General features: G+C 44.1%; 1 protein-coding gene across 1 annotated transcript in view; it reads left to right on the top strand.

The window, feature by feature from the left end:
- Positions 1-21466, top strand: part of flna (filamin A, alpha (actin binding protein 280)) — an 82390-nt gene that overhangs the window by 29517 nt on the left and 31407 nt on the right. Inside the window, exons 3-14 of the mRNA XM_029724299.1 lie at positions 566-817; positions 963-1060; positions 1498-1645; positions 1796-1914; positions 11053-11130; positions 11409-11571; positions 12677-12877; positions 13412-13549; positions 16857-16983; positions 17186-17322; positions 18721-18917; positions 19702-19815. Coding sequence (XP_029580159.1) covers positions 566-817; positions 963-1060; positions 1498-1645; positions 1796-1914; positions 11053-11130; positions 11409-11571; positions 12677-12877; positions 13412-13549; positions 16857-16983; positions 17186-17322; positions 18721-18917; positions 19702-19815 — 1772 coding nt within the window. The remainder of the gene's footprint in view (positions 1-565; positions 818-962; positions 1061-1497; positions 1646-1795; positions 1915-11052; positions 11131-11408; positions 11572-12676; positions 12878-13411; positions 13550-16856; positions 16984-17185; positions 17323-18720; positions 18918-19701; positions 19816-21466) is intronic.

Below are 21466 nucleotides of genomic sequence, written 5' to 3'. Positions count from 1 at the left end.
GACACAACAAAAGAGAATTATTGTCTCCCGGATTGTGTTGCTTCAGCATTCCTCCAGCATGCACCAGCGTGTGAGGAACGTCAACACATCTTTATCGAGTTAGAACTCAGACTGTGCCTTCTCCCTGTCCTGGGGGCTTGTTTTATCACACCACCCTTAGGACCCGATGAGCAATTACCACCCCCCCAATCCTGTGTGTGCGTGAAGACATGTGTGGGCTGGTCTGTGGTTGCATCACTCTTGCACTCATTTCTGATCTCCCAGTCACCAATCCAACCCCACCCTCTACAGTTCTTCAATCTTAATCCAAGCCCAATCTCTATAGCTCTACTCCAATTTTACTACGCCACTCCTAATCCCACCCTCTCTACAGCTCTACTCCAACTTTACTACCCCACTCTCTACAGCTCTACGCCAATTTTACTACGCCACTCCTAATCCAAGCCCACTCTCTACAGCTCTACTCCAAATTTACTACGCTAATCCCACCCCACTCTCTCTACAGCTCAACGCCAATCCTAATCCTATAGATCTGCATATTCATATATTACTGTCTCTCCTCCAGACTCCAAGGCCATAGTAGATGGTAACCTGAAGCTGATCCTGGGCATGGTGTGGACTCTGATCCTCCACTACTCCATCTCCATGCCCATGTGGGACGAGGAGGAGGAGGGGGGAGACGGCCAGCAGAAGACCCCGAAACAGAGGCTTCTGGGATGGATCCAGAACAAGCTCCCAGAGATCCCCATCCACAACTTCAGCAGAGACTGGCAGAGCGGCAGGGCGCTGGGGGCACTGGTCGACAGCTGTGCTCCAGGTAGGTCGGGGGTTAAAGGTCGGAGGGAGAGGGTGGGAGTAGATAGATGGGTAGTCACAAAGGGCTTGTTTCAAAGACCCAGTAAGCATTGTCCTTTTTTTTTGAAATAGTTGTGTTTCTAAGTTTAAGTAACTTGTTGTTATAGGCTTGTGCCCTGATTGGGACCAGTGGGACCAGACTAAACCAGTGGACAACGCCCGTGAGGCCATGCAACAGGCTGATGACTGGCTGGGTATCCCTCAGGTACGCTAGCTACGCTAACCATCACATTGGTCTCTGTGGAATCATGCTACCATCACCACCACCATAATCATTACAGAGCTGTGACGCTGAGTACAGTCTGCTTCATGGCGACGGCCTAGTATTTGTGTGCAGCAGTGCTGAGTTGGCATGTGGGCAGGGCTTTCGTGCGAGGTTGGCAGCTCTGGAGAAGTTGGTAGCGTGTTGACAGTTGGTAGCGGGCTGTCAGTTATCTCTGTGGTTGGTGTTTCCTCCCACAGTGGACCAGTTCTCAGAACAACGCTCTCTTCCTCTGTCTCTGTGGCGTGTGAGTGTGCGTGTGGGTGCTTTGTGCGCTTGAGGTCGTGGTTAAGGTCCACATTAAATCACGCTACCCTCTGGTGCAGGTGTGTGTGTGTGTGTGTGTGTGTCTAAACAGTGTGTGCCATCTGGTTTCTTAGGTGATAACCCCAGAGGAGATCGTTGACCCCAATGTAGATGAACATTCCGTGATGACGTACCTGTCCCAGTTCCCCAAGTCCAAACTGAAGCCTGGTGCACCCCTGCGCCCCAAACTGAACCCAAAGAAGGCCCGCGCATACGGACCAGGTATGCATCAACACACACCACACAAATGTTTTCGTCTGTCTCACACACACCACACAAATGTTTTCCTCTGTCTCTCACACACACCACACGCACACACCTAAATGTATTCCTCCGTCTCTCACCTCTTGCTCTCGTTATCTCTCTCTCCAGGTATCGAGCCAGTAGGTAACGTTGTGATGAAGAAGGCGGTGTTTACAGTGGAGACCATCAGTGCTGGGATGGGAGAGGTGCTGGTGTATGTAGAGGACCCTGCCGGACACAGAGAGGAGGTACACACACACACACACACACAGAGATGAGGTACACCACGCACGCACACACACACTGCATTTACAGTTGAAGGCGGAAGTTTACATACACTTAGGTTGGAGTCATTAACTCGTTTTTCAACCACTCCACAAATTTCTTGTTAACAAACTATAGTTTTGGCAAGTCTGTTAGGACATCTACTTTGCGCATGACACAAGTAATTTTTCCAACAATTGTTTACGGACAGTGAAATAATCTGTATTACAATTCCAGTGGGTCAGAAGTTTACATACACTAAGTTGACTGCCTTTTTAAACAGCTTGTAAAATTCCAGAAAATGATGTCATGGCTGTAGAAGCTTCTGATAGGCTAATTGACATAATTTGAGTCAATTGGAGGTGTACCTGTGGATGTATTTCAAGGCCTACCTTCAAACTCAGTGCCTCTTTGCTTGACATCATGGGAAATCAAAAGAAATCAGCCAAGACCTCAGAAAAAAGATTGTAGACCTGCACAAGTCTGGCTCGTCCTTCGGAGCAATTTCCAAACGCCTGAAGGTGCCACGTTCATCTGTACAAACAATAGTACGCAAGTATAAACACCATGGGACCACGCAGCCGTCATACCGCTCAGGAAGGAGATGCGTTCTGTCTCCTAGAGATGAACGTACTTCGGTGCGAAAAGTGCAAATCAATCCCAGAACAACAGCAAAGAACCTTGTGAAGATGCTGGAGGAAACGGGTACAAAAGTATCTATATCCACAGTAAAACGAGTCCTATATCAACATAACCTGAAAGGCCGCTCAGCAAGGAAGTAGCCACTGCTATAAAATCGGTATAAAAAGCCAGACTACGGTTTGCAGCTGCACATGGGGACAAAGATCGTACTTTTTGGAGAAATGTCTTCTGGTCTGATGAAACAAAAATGGAACTGTGGCCATAATGACCATCGTTAAGTTTGGAGGAAAAAGGCGGAGGCTTGCAAGCTGAAGAACACCATCCCAACCGTGAAGCACGGGGGTGGCAGCATCATGTTGTGGGGGTGCTTTGCTGCAGGAGGGACTGGTGCACTTCACAAAATAGATGGCTTCAGGAGGAAAGAAAATGATGTGGATATATTGAAGCAACGTCTCAAGACATCAGTCAGGAAGTTAAAGCTTGGTTGCAAATGGGTCTTCCAAATGGACAATGACCCCAAGCATACTTCCAAAGTTGTGGCAAAATGGCTTAAGGACAACAAAGTCAAGGTATTGGAGTGGCCGTCACAAAGCCCTGACCTCAACCCAATAGAAAATTTGTGGGCAGAACTGAAAAAGCGTGTGTATGCAAGGAGGCCTACAAACCTGACTCAGTTACACCAGCTCTGTCAGGAGGAACGGGCCAAAATTCACCCAACTTATTGTGTGAAGCCTGTGGTAGGCTTCCCGAAACTTTTGACCCAAGTTAAACAATTTAAAGGCAATGCTACCAAATACTAATTGAGTGCATGTAAACTTCTGACCCATTGGGAATGTGATGAAAGAAATAAAAGCTGAAATAAATAATTATCTCTAATATTATTCTGACATTTTCACATTTTTTAAATAAAGTGGTGATCCTAACTGACCAAAGACAGGGAATATTTACTAGGATTAAATGTCAGGAATTGTGGAAAACTGAGTTTAAATGTATTTAGCTAAGGCGTATGTAAACTTCTGACTACATTATAAATATGGGGAAAAATGGACCGTATTTATTATTATTTTTTTATTTTTTATCTTCAACATAGAAATGCTACCAAAAATGATTTACTGAAAATTGTTACAAATTATGGAGTTACCCATGATTCACCAAAGTACTTTAAGGATATGTTTTCAATTCAGTCTCCTCTAACCGAACTTAATTGTAAGGATGTTCTTTTCTATTATTAATGTATTAACAGCTGTACAGAAAGACTCATGTGAGACTAAGTTTGAAGGCCAAATTACAGAGGAGGAACTGCTTAATGCAATTAAAGCCTTTAAGTCTGGGGAAACTCCAGGGCTGGATGGAGGTATACCAGTGGAGGTATACCAAACCTTTCTGATATACTCAGAGGACCGTTCTTAGCATGTGTAACCACTCCTATGTAAATGGTCGATTATGGGGCACTCGGCAAGAAGGTCGGATTTCATTATTACTGAAACAGGATACAAGTTAAAACAATTGGAGGACCCTTACTCTTCAGTGTTGTGATGCAAAATGTATCGCGTATAGAATTTAAAAGGTGTTGTCGGATATTATTCATCCTAATCAGACGACAGGTTTTTTTTTTTTTTTTTACATGGGCGATACGTTGGAGATAATATTACACAAGTACTGGAAACAATAGAACACTGACATATCTGGGAAACCAGGCCTGGTATTCATAGCTGACTTTGAAAAGGCCTTTGAGGAAGTACGACTGGAATTTATATACAATGTCTGGAATATTTCAATTTTGGAGAATCCCTTATACAATGGGTTAAAGTTATGTATAGTAACCCGAGGTGTAAAATAGTCAATGGCTACTTCTCAAAGTTTTAAACTGTCAAGAGGAGTTAAACAAGGTTGTCCACTATTGGCATATCTATTTATTATGTCCATTGAAATTTTAGCTGTTAAAATCAGATCCACCAGACACAATTTTAAATGGGCTTGTTTATATAATGAATACGGGGTGAAGAAATTAAAACATTAGACCTCTCACTAAAGGCTTCAGTCATACAAAAGTTAAACTTAAATCCGAACCTGTTCTATAGCAAATTAGTAAGAATGTCTCACCTGACGTTCAAGAAAGGCCTTTTTCCCTTTATTCAGATTACAACCTCTCACTTTCAGTTATTTGAGAAGGAAAACATCTCCCAAATATCGCTATTTTTAAACAAGCCATAGAAAGTTGGTTGCAATTTCAATTTAATCCACCAGAAAAGACAGAATAAATAATATAACAAATATTGTAGTTAAACTCAAATATAATAAAAAAGAAACAAAAAAAAGTATAATCTTTGTAAATTATATCATAAATAGGACTGGTGGAGTTGTCACACAGGCAGCTAACAAAAATATATGGAAATGTCTGCTCAAATTACAACTAATTGCAGCATTACCGAAAAAAATGGAGGCAAGTGGAAGGGGGGGCTAAAGTAGGGAACTTGTCTGTCGGCCTTGTATTAAAGACCATAATTGGTTAAAGACAATTGTGATAAATATACCAGTTTGGCTCAGAGCGAGTGGCCGTGGTGGTATGCCAAAATTGCTTGTAACTTATGAAGCTTTCATTTTGAATTTGTAGAAATTAATTACATAATCAAAATGTGTTGTAGACAAAAGGATAAATGTCACTACTGTAGTCACTCTGGATAAATGACTGAGTCATCTGCTAAATGACTAAAATGTAAAATAATGAAAAGGGCTGTCTTGTAGCCTCAATAAATAGACACAGATTTGTAGTTGAACAAGTCATTGCATGTATAGATTTATTTAATTTTTTTACTTGGAAAAACACGACTTGACTTGTTCTTAGAATGCACAACCTTGACTCGACCTGCTTTACTTGGGACTCTACTTAAGACTGACCTTGTGACTCGAAAAATAGTGACTTGGTCCCATATGGCACACACACATCGCTTACACAATATCTTCCCCTGGTGGCTCGCTCTCTCTCTCATATATATAGTTTCAAATTCTTTGTATTGATATATAATTTTGGGAAATAAATATTCTCTTAGGTCTGAGTATTTGTCACAGTGTAATAGGAAATGCAGCTCTGTCTCTACCTCTCCCCTGGAGCAGAGTGAGCACAGCCTGTCCTCTCTGGGCAGCCAGGTTTGTCTGTGACAACCAATCTTTATAGCCAGACTGTGCTCACTGAGTCTGTACCTAGTCAGTGTTTTCTACCAGTCACAGTGGTCAGATGGTCTGCCACAATGTACTGTCTGTTTAGAGCCAAATAGCATTGAAGTTTACTTGAATTTTTTGTGGTGTCTTTCCAATAGGTGATATATATTTGTTTTGTTCTGTGATGATTTGGTTGGACCAGATTTTCTGAGTGCTGTCCTGAGACTCTGGGGTTGGTTTGTTTGAACTGAGCCTCAGAACCAGCTGGCTGAGGGGACTCTTGTTTCATCGCTTGACATTGTAGAGCTGTGTGATGGAATGTTTTGGGGTCACTTGTTTTTAAGATGGTGGTAAATTTGATGCCTCTTTTTCTATTCGAATGAGAAGGGGGTATTGGCCCAATTCTGCTCTACATGTGTTATTTGGAGTTTTTCTTTGCACTTGCAATACAGTCTTGCAAAACTCTGCATGCAGTATTTCGATTGGATGTTTGTCCCATTTGGTAAATACATTATTAGACAGTGGATCCCATACTTCACTGCCATATAGAGCAATTGGTTCTATAACGGATTGGACATTTTTTAGCCAGATTCTAATTGGAATTTTGATTTTAATGTTCCTTTTAATGGCATAGAATGCTCTTCTTGCTTTGTCTCTCAGCTCATTCACAGCCATGTGAAAGCTACCTGTGCTGATATTTAGTCCTGGATACGTGTAGTTTTTGGTGTGTTCTAATAGAACTGTGTCCAAATAATTTATATTTGTCATCCTGATTTCCAGACCTTTATTGGAATATCATTATTTTTTTTTAGGTTAACGGTCAGAGCCCAGGTCTGACAGAACCTGTGAAGACGATCTAGGTGCTGCTGTAACCCCTCTTTAGTGGGAGACAGCAGCACCAGGTCATCTGCGTACAGCAGACCCTCTTTAGTGGGAGACAGCAGCACCAGGTCATCTGCATACAGCAGACACTTGATTTCAGTGTTGTGTAGGGTGATACCAGGTGCTGCCGATTCTTCTGTTTTTGCCAATTCATTAATGTAGATGTTAAATAGTGTTGGGCTTATTGGGCAGCCCTGTTTCACTCCACCGTCCCTGAGAGAAGTCTGTTTGCTTGTTGCCAATTTAACCGCACATTTTGTTTTTAGTGTACATTGATTTAATAACATGTTTTCCCTCCAATACCACTTTCTATTAGTTTATAAAAAGACCTTCGTGCCAAATTGAATCAAATGCTTTCTTGAAATCTGTAAAACATGAGTAGATTTTGCCTTTGTTTTGGTTTACTTTGTCAATTAGTGTGGAGGGTGGAAATGTGGTCTGTTGTACAATAATTTTTTTGAAATCCAATCTGGCTTCTGCTCAGGACGTTGTGTTCGTCAAGGAAATGGTGTAGTCTGCTATTTATAATACTGCAGAGAATTTTCCTTAAGTTGCTGTTAACTGAAATTCCTCTAATTATTTGGGTCAAATTTGTTAATTTTTATAGATTGGTGTGATCAATCCCTGGTTCCAAATATCGGGGAAAATACCTGCAGTGAGGATAATGTTGAGGAGTTTGAATATAGCCAATGTGAATTTGTGGTCTGTATATTTGATCATTTCATTTAAAATACCGTCAGCACCACAGGCCTTGTTGGGTTGGAGAGTGCATAGTTTTTCCAATAATTCTTCTTCTGTAATTTAAGTATCCACAGGATTCTAATAGTCTGACTGCTGATTCAAGGATTTGTAATTTTTCTTGTATATTTTTTTTTGTTCTGGGCTCTGTTATATTGCTGTGGAGGTTTGCAAAGTGATTTCTCCACATATCCCCATTTTGGATAGCCAATTCCTCCTGATGAGGTTTGTTTAATTTATTCCAATTCTCCCAGAAGTGGTTTGATTCTATGGATTCCTCAATTCCATCCAGCTGATTTCTAATATGCTGTTCCTTTATTGTGCTTAGGGTGTGTTTGTATTGCTTCAGTGTTTCCCCATATTGAAGGCGTATATTTTGTTGTCTGGTTCTGTGTTTTTGATTAGATATATTTCTCAATGACTTTCTTAGATTTTTGCAATCATTATCAAACCATTTTTAATTATCTGTTATTTCTGGTTTGCTCTTATGCTTCTTTAGATTAGCCAAGGAGGCTAATTTGTGAAATATAAAGTTTATGTTCCAAATGGCCAAATTTACACCTTTGTTGCTGTAGGAGAATGTGAAGTTTAAAAAGTTGTCCAGGAGAGATTGTATTTTTTTGGCTACTAATTGCTTTTTGGTAGATGTTTGCACTCCATCTATAGGCCTGTTTTAGTACCATGTCATTTACTGGGCCGTGTTGCTTCATGGTTTGGTTCTGCTCTTCTCAGATGCACTGTGGTCTGAGAGAGGTGTTAGTGGGCTGACTGTGAAAGCTCTGAGAGACTCTGGGTTTAGGTCGGGGAGGAAGTAGTCTACAGTACTGTTGCCAAGGGATGAGCTGTAGGTGTACCTACCAAGAGTCCCCTCTCAGCCTACCATTGACTATGTACATACCCAGCGTGTAACAGAGCTGTAGGTGTACCTACCAAGAGTCCCCTCTCAGCCTACCATTGACTATATACAGACCCAGTGTTCCACAGAGCTTCACGAGCTGTGCTCCATTTTTTTTTGTTTTTCACTTTGTCCTAGTTGTTTCTGTGGGGGTATGTGGGGAGGGAAAGGTTGTTGCTTCCTGGTAGGTGTTTATCCCCATGACTGTTAATAGTATCTAGTTCTTCTGCTGTTCTACCATTCAGGTCTCCACAGACCAGTACGTTGCCTTGGGCCTGAAAGTGACTCATCTCCTCCTCTAGAAGGGAGAAACTCTCTTCATTGAAGCAGGGTGACTCTGAGGGGGGAATGTATGTGGCACAGAGGAAGACATTTTTATCTGTTAAGATAGCCTCCTTGTTGATTTTTAACCACATAAAGAATTCTCCTGTTTTGATCAATTCGATTGAATGAATTAGTTCAGATTTATACCATATTAGCATTCCCCCTGAGTCTCTGCCCTGTCCTGAGTCCTGTTAATTTAGTGGATGGTAGGATTATCTCTCTATAACCTAGTGGACAGCCAGTGGAAACATCACCTCTGCACCATGTTTCCTGTAGTACTACAATATCAACATCATCCATTTCTTTCAGGAAGTCTGGGTTTCTGCTCTTTAGCCTAAAAGCAGAGGACTTCAATCCTTGTAAATTCCAACATGCAACTTTTTTTTATGATATCTTTTTACGTTATCTTTACCTTCAAAATGAGACAAACACTCACAATCCAACAATAACTATTAAAACAGGTTTTTTTCAATTAAAGTAAACTCTTATGTAAATGTGATATGTTTATCATTTAAGATGGCATTTGTGTCATGCCACTTGGGTGGATGTAATGTGAGGAGGGTGGCGTTGTTGTGCTCATCTTACCATGACCCTCAGCCTATCACATGTGACCATAGTAGACTCAGCATTTGTTTAATGTCACTCATTTGGTTGGTGGGGGCTGGGCCAGTTGCTCCTCACAGCCTGTCCGTAGCTCTGCCTGCTGGGCTGTGGCTCCTCCAGGTGGGGGTCTGGGGTGGGGGGGCAGGGGGGTGGGAGGCCTCGTCTGGGTGGCTCTGAAGCTGGGCTGGGGTGGTCTGTGCTGTGCTGGCTGTGGTGGGCATTGATGTTGGTGGTGCTGGGGGTTCCAGGGTGCTGGTCCGGGGTGTTGTCTGTGCTGTGGTGGGCATTGAGGTTGGTGGTGCTGTGGTCGTGGCTGGGGGGGGTCCGGGGTGTTGTCTCGGTGATCTCGGAGGGGTGGAGATTGTTCCGCTGTTCCTGGGTGGAGAGGTCGGGCTGCGGTTTAAAGTAACGTCCTTGAGTCTTGGCAAGTATGGGGACTGTCTCTCTGTACAGGGGAACATGGTCATAGAGACAGTCCAGATCGAGGGTGGGATGGTGGGCCAGGTGAACATTGGGTCATAGGGACAGTCCAGATGGATGGTGGGCCAGGTGTACATTGGGTCATAGGGACAGTCCAGATGGAGGGTGGGATGGTGAGGCAGGTGTACATTGGGTCATAGAGACAGTCCAGATCAAGGGTGGGCCAGGTGAACATTGGGTCATAGGGACAGTCCAAATGGAGTTGGGGAAGATTGCGGAGGCCTTCGATCCCTCCCCGTAGTGAAGTCTCCTGCTGAGCACGCAGGTCGTTGCTTCCTGTGTGTATGATTATGTGGCTTGGCGACCCGAGATGGCCTTATCAAGCAGCTCCATGGCACTCTGCGTTGTTGGGCACCACACCTTTCTCAATTTGTGTTGAGGGAAAAGTTTCTTCTCCTGAACAAACTTCCCATTTGAGTCCATTAACAGGACGATGTCAGCCAGTGTTTCTTCTGGACTGGAGGGGTGCAGCAGGCAGGGCTGGGGAGGAGGGGTGCAGCAGGCAGGGCTGGGGAGGAGGGGTGCAGCAGGCAGTGCGGAAGCCTGGCTGGTTGAGGGCAGCCTGTCCTCTGCTCTCTTTCTCTCTCCTGCAGCCTGTCCTCTGCTCTCTTTCTCTCTCCTGCAGCTCCTCTCTTAGTGAGGTCAGATTGTTATTACTGCTCAGCCTGTCTTTTTGGAGCTCTCTCACCTGTGTTAGATCAGCCAGCTCTCGCTTGAATCCGTCTCTCTCTTGCTGAACCTCTTCCAGCTGTGTTGCAAGGCTGCTGTCCTGCTGTCTGCACCTTGGTTAGGAGCTCCTCTAAGGTGAGGATGTCTGGTTGCTGTTTGCTCTCCCTGAGCAGGACAACCTCCCCCCTCCAGTCTGGTGAACTCATCCCTCATGGCAGCCATGGTGGTGAGGAGGGCCTGAGCCTGCTCTGCACTGAGGGGGGTCTCTCTCCTCCTGGGGCGTGTCCTCCACTATGGTGGGAAGAGGTGCTGGATGGGCCTTTTTGGGTGGGGATAGTAGGGGTAAGGGTGGTGCTGGGAGAGTTTCTCGCTCTCTCTCGCTCTCAGCTTCATTGGCATGGGAAACGGATGTTTACATTTACAAATCTTGCTGCTGTGATGGCACACTGTAGAGTTTATCAAAATTGGATTTGTTTTGGAATTCTTTCTAGGTAATCTAAGGGAAATATGTCTCTCTACGGTCATACCTTTGGCAGGAGGTTAGGAAGTGCAGCTCAGTTTCCACCTCATTTTGTAGGCATTGTGCACACAGCCTGTTTTCTCTTGAGAGCCAGGTGATGGCTTTCATGGAAGGTTTGGGAATTGCTTACTTTTAGGTGGCTGTGAAATGTAATGTTTCTTTTCTAGTATTTTGATAATTAGTGGGTGTCTCTCTCTATCCTCCTGTCAGGCCAAGGTGACAGCCAACAACGATAAGAATCGTACCTACTCAGTCTTCTACATTCCAAAAGTCACTGGAATGCACAAGGTAAGCCTGACCTTCAGTCTTCATTTCTACCCTAAATGAACCTTACTTAATCCTAGGTGATGGTGCTCTGTGTAATGTTGTTAGGTGACATGTTTTTATGACTAGGTGACGGTGCCGTTTGGTAACGCTGTTTTACTAGGTGACGGTGCAGTTTGGTAACTGTATTATTACCAGGTGACGGTGCTGTTTGGTAACTCTGTTTTACTACGTGACGGTGCCGTTTGGTAACTGTGTTTTACTAGGTGACGGTGCCGTTTGGTAACTCTGTGTTTTACTAGGTGACGGTCCTGTTTGCGGGGCTTCACATCAATAAGTCTCCTTATGAGGTGGATGTGGGGATGGCTCAGGGAGACAGCAGTAAAGCTACGGCCCAGGGACCTGGACTAGAACCTGCCGGAAACATCGCCAATAAGACCACATACTTTGACGTCTACACCGCAGGTACCAACTGTTTTCTCTGTTCACAGCCATTTTAAAATCACCGTTGGTCTCTTGCTTACATCCCTGAGTAGTTTCCGTCCTCTCAGGTATTAGGAAGGACGACTGTATTTTTGTTCTGGTTCAGATCATTTTTTTGCCCAATACAAATGAATGGTAAATAATGTATTGTCACTTTTTTATTGTAAATAAGAATATGTTTTCTAAACACTTGTACATTAATGTGGATGATACCATGATAATGGATAATCCTGAATGATCAATTATGAGTGAGAAAGTTATAGACACAAATACCCCCCCAAAAATGCTAACCTCCCCTGTTATTGTAATGGTGAGAGGTTAGCATGTCTTGGGGTTATGATATAAAATGCTAACCTCCCCTGTTATTGTAATGGTGAGAGGTTAGCATGTCTTGGGGTTATGATATAAAATGCTAACCTCCCCTGTTATTGTAATGGTGAGAGGTTAGCATGTCTTGGAGGTATGATATAAAATGCTAACCTCCCCTGTTATTGTAATGGTGAGAGGTTAGCATGTCTTGGGGGTATGATATTTGTGCGTTTAACTTTCTCACTCATGATTCATTCAGGACCATCCATAATGTTGGTAGCATCCACATTCATGTAGAAGTGTTTTGATATATTCTAATTTACAATACAAATGACTCCAAAATATAGATAGCCTAGTGGTTAGAGCGTTGGACTAGTAACCGAAAGGTTGCTTGATCGAATCCCCAAGCTGACAGTAAAAATCTGTTTTTCTGCCCCTAAACAAGGCAGTTAACCCACTGTTCCTAGGCCGTCATTGTAAATAAGAATTTGTTCTTAACTGACTTGCCTAGTTAAATACAATTAAATGAGACAATACATTACTAAAAGTGAATTTGTCTCAATACTTTTGCTACCCTAAAATTGGGGACTATGTACAAGAAGTGCTGTAATTTTTAAACTGTTCACCCGATATGCATCAAATGAAAGCTGACAGTCTGCATTTTAACTCCATTGTTAAACCTTTTGGAGTATTGGGCCAAAAAGAGAGCTTCACAGTCCCAATAATGACGAAGGACGCGGTTTATTGGTATGATGCTAAACGCTCTCCCTGTCTCCAGGAGCTGGTGTGGGAGAGGTAGAGGTGGTGATCATGGACCCAGCGGGTAAAAAGGATGTGGTGGTGTGTCAGATAGAGGATAAGGGCAACAGTTCGTACCGCTGCACCTACAAACCCACCCTGGAGGGGGCCCACACCATCTATGTTACCTTCGCTGGAGGACAGATCAGCAAGAGCCCCTTCACTGTTAACATAGGAGAGGGTGAGACAGACCGAGGGGAAATTAAGCTGTTAAGGTGTCTGACTTTTTCTTCTTTTTCTGGGTCTGTTCTCTTTGTCCGTTCAGTTTCTGCTTCGTTGGTTCTGTTTCTTGTTCTGTTATTCTGTTTGAGTCACTTCTTATCTTTTTATATTCTAACTGCTTCATTCTCTCTCTCTCTCTCTCTCTCCATGGAAGGATGGAGGGAGTTGGTATCTCTTCTTTCTCTGGAGCAGCTTCTTCCTTCTACTGTCCTGTCACTTCCTGGGATCTCTCTTGGGTGCTAGACTCGGTGTGTGTCTCGTACTATTCCATGTGACTCATCCTTTTTCATAGACTGGTGTGTCATCTCCCTCTAATCCTCCAAACCCAGACTGATCCAGTGTCATATATATATATATATATATATATATATATATATATATATATATATGCACACACACACACACACGCGCATGTGACTCAGCAGGTCCTTATTTAGCAGTTCCCCTGGGGGTTAATGTCATCCATTAAAACTGTTCACCTCTAACCCTCCAGCTTGTAACCCCAGCCTGGTTCGGGCTAAGGGCCGTGGTCTCCAGCCTAAAGGCCTCAGAGTGAAGGAGACAGCTGACTTCAGAGTCTTCACTAAAGGAGCTGGGACTGGAGAACTCAAAGTCACCATCAAGGGCCCCAGTGAGTCAACTACACAGCAGTCTCTGTTTTATAAACCATTCCAACGAGCATCGATTAACGAGCATCGATTAATAATATATATATTCTCATCAAAAAAAGAAACGTCCTTTCACTGTCAACTGTTTATTTTCAGAAAAATTAACATGTGTAAATATTTGTATGAACATAAGATTCAACAACTGAGACATAAACTGAACAAGTGCCACAGACATGTGACTAACAGAAATTGAATGTGTCCCTGAACAAAGGGGGGGTTAAAATCATAAGTAACAGTCAGTATCTGGTGTGGCCACCAGCTGCATTAAGTACTGCAGTGCATCTCCTCCTCATGGACTGCACCAGATTTGCCAGTTCTTGCTGTGAGATGTTACCCCACTCCACCAAGGCACCTACAAGTTCCCGGCTATTTCTGGGGGGGGGGGGGAATGGCCCTAGCCCTCACCCTCTGATCCAACAGGTCCCAGACGTGCTCAATGGGATTGAGATCTGGGCTCTTCGCTGGCCATGGCAGAACACTAACATTCCTGTCTTGCAGGAAATCACGCACAGAACAAGCAGCATGGCTGGTGGCATTGTCATGCTGGAGGGTCATGTCAGGATGAGCCTGCAGGAAGGGTACCAAATGAGGGAGGAGGATGTCTTCCCTGTAACGCACAGTGCTGAGATTGCCTGCAATGACAACAAGCTCAGTCCGATGATGCTGTGACACACCGCCCCAGACCATGACGGACCCTCCACCTCCAAATCGATCCCGCTCCAGAGTATAGGCCTCGGCGTAACGCTCATTCCTTCGACGATAAACGCGAATCCGACCATCACCCCTGGTGAAACAAAACCGTGACTCGTCAGTGAAGAGCACTTTTGCCAGTCCTGTCTGGTCCAGCGATGGTGGGTTTGTGCCATAGGTGACGTTGTTGCCGGTGATGTCTGGTGAAGACCTGCCTTACAACAGGCCTACAAGCCCTCAGTCCAGCCTCTCTCAGCCTATTGCGGACAGTCTGAGCACTGATGGAGGGATTCTGTGTTCCTGGTGTAACTCGGGCAGTTGTTGTTGCCATCCTGTACCTGTCCCGCAGGTGTGATGTTCAGATGTACCGATCCTGTGCAGGTGTTGTTACACGTGGTCTGCCACTGCGAGGACGATCAGCTGTCCGTCCTGTCTCCCTGTAGCGCTGTCTTAGGCGTCTCATAGTACGGACATTGCAATTTATAGTCCTGGCCACATCTGCAGTCCTCGTGCCTCCTTGCAGCATGCCTAAGGCATGTTCAGGCAGATGAGCAGGGACCCTGGGCATCTTTCTTTTGGTGTTTTCAGAGTCAGTAGAAAGGCCTCTTTGGTGTCCTAAGTTTTCTTAACTGTGACCTTAATTGCCTACCTTCTGTAAGCTGTTAGTGTCTTAACGACCGTTCCACAGGTGCATGTTCATTAATTATTTATGGTTCATGGAACAAGCATGGGAAACAGTGTTTAAACCCTTTACAATGAAGATCTGAGAAGTTATTTGGATGTTTACGAATTATCTTTGAAAGACAGGGTCCTGAAAAAGGGATGTTTCTTTTTTTTGCTGAGTTTGTATATACGCACAGTACCAGTCAAAAGTTTGGACACCTACTCATTCAGGGCATTCATGTACTAACCAAAAAAGTGTTAAACAAATAAATATATTTGAGATTATTCAAAGTAGCCACCCTTTGCCTTGATGACGGCTTTGAACACTCTTGGCATTCTCTCAACCAGCTTCATGAGGAATGTTTTTCCAACAGTCTTGAAGGATTTCCCACATATGCTGAGCACTTGTTGGCTGCTTTTCCTTCAATCTGCAGTCCAACTCATCCCAAACCCTCTCAATTGGGTTGAGGTTGGGTGATTGTGGAGGCCAGGTCATCTGATGCAGCACTCCATCACTCTCCTTCTTGGTCAAATAGCTCTTACACAGCCTGGAGATGTGTTGGGTCATTGTCCTGTTGAAAAACAAATAATAGTGGGACTAAGCCCAAACCAGATGGGATGGCGTATCGCTGCAGAATGCTGTGGTAGCCATGCTGGTTAAGTGAGCCTTGAATTCTAAATGAATCACACCTCCTCCTCCTCCATGCTTCACGGTGGGAACCACACATGCAGAGATCATCTGTTCAGCTACTCTGCGTCTCAAAGACATGTCGGTTGGAGCCAAAAATCTCCAATTTGGACTAATCAGGACAGATTTCCACCGGTCTGTTCATTGCTTGTGTTTCTTGGCTCAAGCAAGTTCTTATTGGTGTCCTTTAGTAGTGGTTTCTTTGCATGAATCAGGCCTTCATGGTTGAATTGCAGCAGTCTCCTCTGAACAGTTGCTGTTGATGTCTGTTACTTGAACTCTAAAGCATTTATTTGGGCTGCAGTTTGAGGTGCAGTTAACTCTAATGAACTTATCCTCTGTATTCCTTTCCTGTGGCGGTCCTCATGAGAGCCAGTTTCATCATAGCGCTTGATGGATTTTGTGACTGCACTTGAAGAAACTTTTTCAAAGTTCTTGAAATGTTCCGTATTGACTGACCTTCATGTCTTAAAGTAATGATGGAAAGTCGCTTCTCTTTGCTTATTTGAGTTGTTCTTGCCATAATATGGACTTGGTCTTTTACCAAATAGGGCTATCTTCTATCCCAACCCTACCTTGTCACAACACAACTGATTGGCTCAAATGCATTAAGAAGAAAATAAATTCCACATTCACTTTTACCAAGACCACCTGTTAATTGAAATGCATTCCAGGTGACTACCTCATGATGCTGGTTGAGAGAATGCAAAGCTGTCATCAAGGCAAAGGGAGGCTACAGAATCTGAAAACTTAAAATAAACTAAAACAACACTTTTTTTGGTTAGTACATGATTCCAAATGTGTTATTTCATAGTTTTCATGCCTTCACTGTTATTCTACAATATAGAAAAAAATAAAGAAACCCTGGAATGAGTAGGTGTCAACTTTTGACTGCTACTGTATATATGTAACCTCTAACACACACATACACACACACACACACACACACACACACACACACCACGATATAGACATACACCACGATATGTGACTCAATGGTCGGATCAATTTTCTCTAGTCGGTGACCATCGTTGGACACTGCCTTTCAAAGTGGTGCATTATGGGAGATAAAAACAGTCCAACAACTCTTTGTTTTATAGACTACCCCCCCCCAAGCAGCCTCTGATTTTATAGACTACACTACCCAGTATCCACTCTGTTCTAGAAACTACATCAACCAATTGCTACTCTGTTTCTTAATGACCCAAACTGCCCCTGTGTGTGTGCAGAGGGTCTGGAGGAGCCCTGTAAGAGGAAGGATCTAGGAGACGGAGTGTTTGGGTTTGAGTACTACCCCACCACCCCTGGAACATACAGTATAACCATCACCTGGGGAGGACAGCACATCCCCCGCAGGTACATTTACACTGTTAACCAGAGTGACATCTAGTTAGTGCATTCAACTAAGTCTAGTAGGGGAAAAGGACCGTAACGCAGTCATTACAAGAAGACTCTTGTAAATAACTGTGATCCTCTTTGCAACATGTTTATTTGTGTCAACAACAATCAATAGTCGTGAAGAGAGAGCCTGGTGTAACGTTGTTACTTCCTGTTGCAGCCCGTTGGAGGTGAAGATTGGTTTGGAGGCGGGGCCACAGAAGGTGCGAGCATGGGGGCCCGGCCTGGAGAGCGGCATTGTGGGTAAATCTGCTGACTTCGTGGTCGAAGCTGTCGGAGAGAATGTGGGAACACTGGGTAAGTACACACACAGTCTTGTACGGCTAACTCTGTGGGGACACAATTCAGTCCCATTCAAAATCCTATTTTCCCTAACCCCTACTCTTACCCTAGCGCCTAAAATGAAACTTATCTCCTAATAGAGGTCGACTGATTTATTATTTGATACCGATTGTTGGCGGACCAAAAAAAGCCGATGCCGATATTTATTTTAATAAAAAAAAATATTTGTAACGATGACAATTACAACAATACTGAAATGAACATTTTATTTTAACATAATATAATAAATAATGCAAAAACAGTGTTGGAGAAGAAAGTTAAAGTGCAATATGTGCCATGTAAAAAAAAAAAAGCTACTGTTTTAAGTTCCTTGCTCAGAACATGAGAACATATGAAAGCTGGTGGCTCAATATTCCCAGTTAAGAAGTTTTAGGTTGTAGTTATTATAGGAATTGACGCGTCAACTATTTCTCTCTCTATACCATTTGTATTTCATATACCTTTGACTATTGGATCTTCTAATAGGCACATTAGGCTGGCAATACTAATCTCGGGAGTTGATGGGCTTGAAGTCATAAACAGCGCTGTGGGTCAAGCATTGCTAAGAGCTGCTGGCAAACACAGTAAAGTTTGAATGAATGCTTATGAGCCTGCTGCTGCCTACCACCGCTCAGTCAGACTGCTATATCAAATCATACACTTAATTATAATAAACACAAATACGAGCCTTTGGTCATTAATGGGGCGGCAGGTAGCCTAGTGGTTAGAGCGTTGGACTAGTAACTGGAAGGTTGCAAGATTGAATCCCTGAGCTGACAAGGTAAAAATCTGTCGTTCTGCCCCTGAACAAGGCAGTTAACCCACCGTTCCCCGGTAGGCCGTCATTGAAAATAAGAATTTGTTCTTAACTGACTTGCCTGGTTAAATAAAGGTGTAAAAAAAAAAAATACAAAAAATAAAGTCAAATCCGGAAACTATCATTTCGAAAACAAAACGTTTATTCTTTCAGTGAAATATGGAACCGTTCCGTATTTTATCTAACGGGTGGCATCCCTAAGTCTAAATATTCCTGTTACATTGCACAACCTTCAATGTTATGTCATAATTATGTACAATTCTGGCAAATTAATTCGCCAGGAGGCCCAAATTGCTACTACCGATTTCCTATGAAAACTTAAAATCGGCCCACCTCTAGCTCCTAACCATTAACGTAATTCTAACCTTAACCCTAAACCCCCTAGAAATAGGATTTGACCTTGTGGGGACGAACAAAATGTCCCCAGTTGGTCAAATTTTTGTAAGTTTACTATTCTTGTGGGGACTTCTGGTCCCCACTAGAATAGGTAAACGCGTCCCCTCCACACACACACACAGACCCTGCGTGTCCTCATCAGAAGGTGTGTGTGTGTCCAGGTTTCTCGGTGGAGGGTCCGTCCCAGGCGAAGATCGAGTGTGACGATAAGGGCGACGGGTCATGTGACGTGCGGTACTGGCCAATGGAAGCAGGAGAATATGCGGTGCATGTGCTCTGTAACAACGAGGACATCCAGCACTCTCCCTTCATGGCTGAAATCACTGCTGCTCTAAACAAGGACTACTACCCTGATAAGGTATGTTAAAGCACTGCTGCTCTAAACAAGGACTACTAATAAGGTATTAGTACTTATTATGGATCCCCATTAGTTCCTGACAAGGCAGCAGCTACTCTTCCTGGGGTCTATTATGGATCCCATTAGTTCCTGCCAAGGCAGCAGCTACTCTTCCTGGGGTTTATTATGGATCCCATTAGTTCCTGCCAAGGCAGCAGCTACTCTTCCTGGGGTATATTACGGATCCCCATTAGTTCCTGCCGAGGCAGCAGCTACTCTTCCTGGGGTCCCACAAAATTAAGGCAGTTTGTACAATTTTAAAAACATTACAATACATTCACAGATTCCACAACTGACTGTGTGCCCTCAGACCCCTACTCCACCACTACCACATATCTACAGTACTAAATCTGTGTGTACAGTTCTTATGTTATTGTGTGTGCCTGTTTGTTGCTTCACAGTCCCCGCTGTTCCATATGATGTTTTTATTTTAATTTTTGTATCTGTTTTTTAAAATCTGATTCTACTGCTTTCATCAGTTACTGATGTGGAATAGAGTTCTATGTAGTACTGTGCGCCTCCCATAGTCTGTTCTGGACTTGGGGACTGGTGTGTGTGTTAGACTATGAAGAGGACTTTATTATCTTAAAGGTTGAAACATGTGGTGGGCCCCGCTGTAGCTCCCCAGGGGTAGTTAACCCTTCAGTGGCTCTCATCCTACCAGATTCTGTCTAACCTGGGTTTTGAACCGACAACCCTCCAGTTGCTAACCTGTGTTTTGATGTGCTCGCTTTGCTGTGTACAGGTGAAGGCGTATGGTCCAGGACTACAGAGCAGTGGTCTTGCTGTGGGGAAACCCACTGAGTTCACCGTCGATGCCAAGCAGGGAGGGAATGCTGCCCTCAAGATCCTGGCACAGGTACGTGTGGATATAGTGTGGCTCAGTTGGTAGAGCATGGTGTTTGCAACGCCAGGGTTGTGGGTTCGATTCCCACGGGGGACCAGTACGGGGGACAAAATGTATGAAATGTATGCATTCACTACTGTAAGTCGCTCTGGATAAGAACGTCTGCAAAATGACTAAAATGTAAATGTAGATAACACACTGTGGGTGATTTAACGTACATAGCTGTACGTGTGAGGTGCACGGTAATCTACATGTGAGGTGTGTCATTGTGTTCTCTGAAGGACAGGCCAAACCAATTGATGAATGAGGTACAGCGTGTTTAACAATGATACTACGGGTCTCTCTTTCTCGACAAGATCATTATTACTTACTTGCGTATGTATGTAACCAACAGCAATAATAGTAGTATTGGGACATGGGATTACCATTAACAATATTAATGAGAACAAGAATACACTACAGCAATGGTAGAAGACCAGTCTCAACCTGACTGAGAAGACACCTGGTATGAAAGACAAAACTACACAACGTGGGAAATATTATCCACATTACATTGCACTTTTCACTGGCTGTCCCTCAGGTTGTGGCAGGAGGACACGTATCTGGCTGTCCCTCAGGTTGTGGCAGGAGGACACGTATCTGGCTGTCCCTCTGGTTGTGGCAGGAGGACACGTATCTGGCTGTCCCTCTGGTTGTGGCAGGAGGACACGTATCTGGCTGTCCCTCTGGTTGTGGCAGGAGGACACGTATCTGGCTGTCCCTCTGGTTGTGGCAGGAGGACACGTATCTGGCTGTCCCTCTGGTTGTGGCAGGAGGACACGTAACTGGCTGTCCCTCTGGTTGTGGCAGGAGGACACGTAACTGGCTGTCCCTCAGGTTGTGGCTTTTCACCCAATAAATATTAGATTTTTTTATTTATTTTATAGTTTCAAATTATTTGTATTGAATTATAATTTTGGGAAAGAAATATTCTCTTAGGTCTGAGTATTTGTCACAGTGTAATAGGAAATGCAGCTCTGTCTCTACCTCTCCCCTGGAGCAGAGTGAGCACAGCCTGTCCTCTCTGGGCAGCCAGCCTGTCCTCTCTGGGCAGCCAGACTGTCCTCTCTGGGCAGCCAGACTGTCCTCTCTGGGCAGCCAGACTGTCCTCTCTGGGTCTGTACCTAGTCAGTGTTTTCTACCAGTCACAGTGGTCAGATGGTCTGCCACAATGTACTGTCTGTTTAGAGCCAAATAGCATTGAAGTTTACTTAGATTTTTTTTGTGGTGTCTTTCCAATAGGAGATTTATTTGATTTATTCTGTGATGATTTGGTTGGGCCAGATTTTCTGAGTGCTGTCTTGAGGCTCTATGGGGCTGGGGGCTGGTGGGTGTTGGAGCTGGGGGGGGGCTGGTCTGTTATGGACTGGAGGGGGTAGAGTGGGGGGCTGGTGGGTGTGCCTTTTTGGGTGGGGATAGTAGGGGTGAGGGTGGTGCTGGATGTGCCTTTTTGGGTGGGGATAGTAGGGGTGAGGGAGGTGCTGGATGGGCCTTTTTGGGTGGGGATAGTAGGGGTGAGGGAGGTGCTGGATGGGCCTTTTTGGGTGGGGATAGTAGGGGTGAGGGAGGTGCTGGATGGGCCTTTTTGGGTGGGGATAGTAGGGGTGAGGGAGGTGCTGGGGGA

The sequence above is a fragment of the Salmo trutta genome, chromosome 30 (genome assembly GCF_901001165.1).
Source record: "Salmo trutta chromosome 30, fSalTru1.1, whole genome shotgun sequence".
In the NCBI taxonomy this organism is placed as follows: Eukaryota; Metazoa; Chordata; class Actinopteri; order Salmoniformes; family Salmonidae; genus Salmo; species Salmo trutta.
This window is presented reverse-complemented; position numbering and strand designations above follow the sequence as displayed.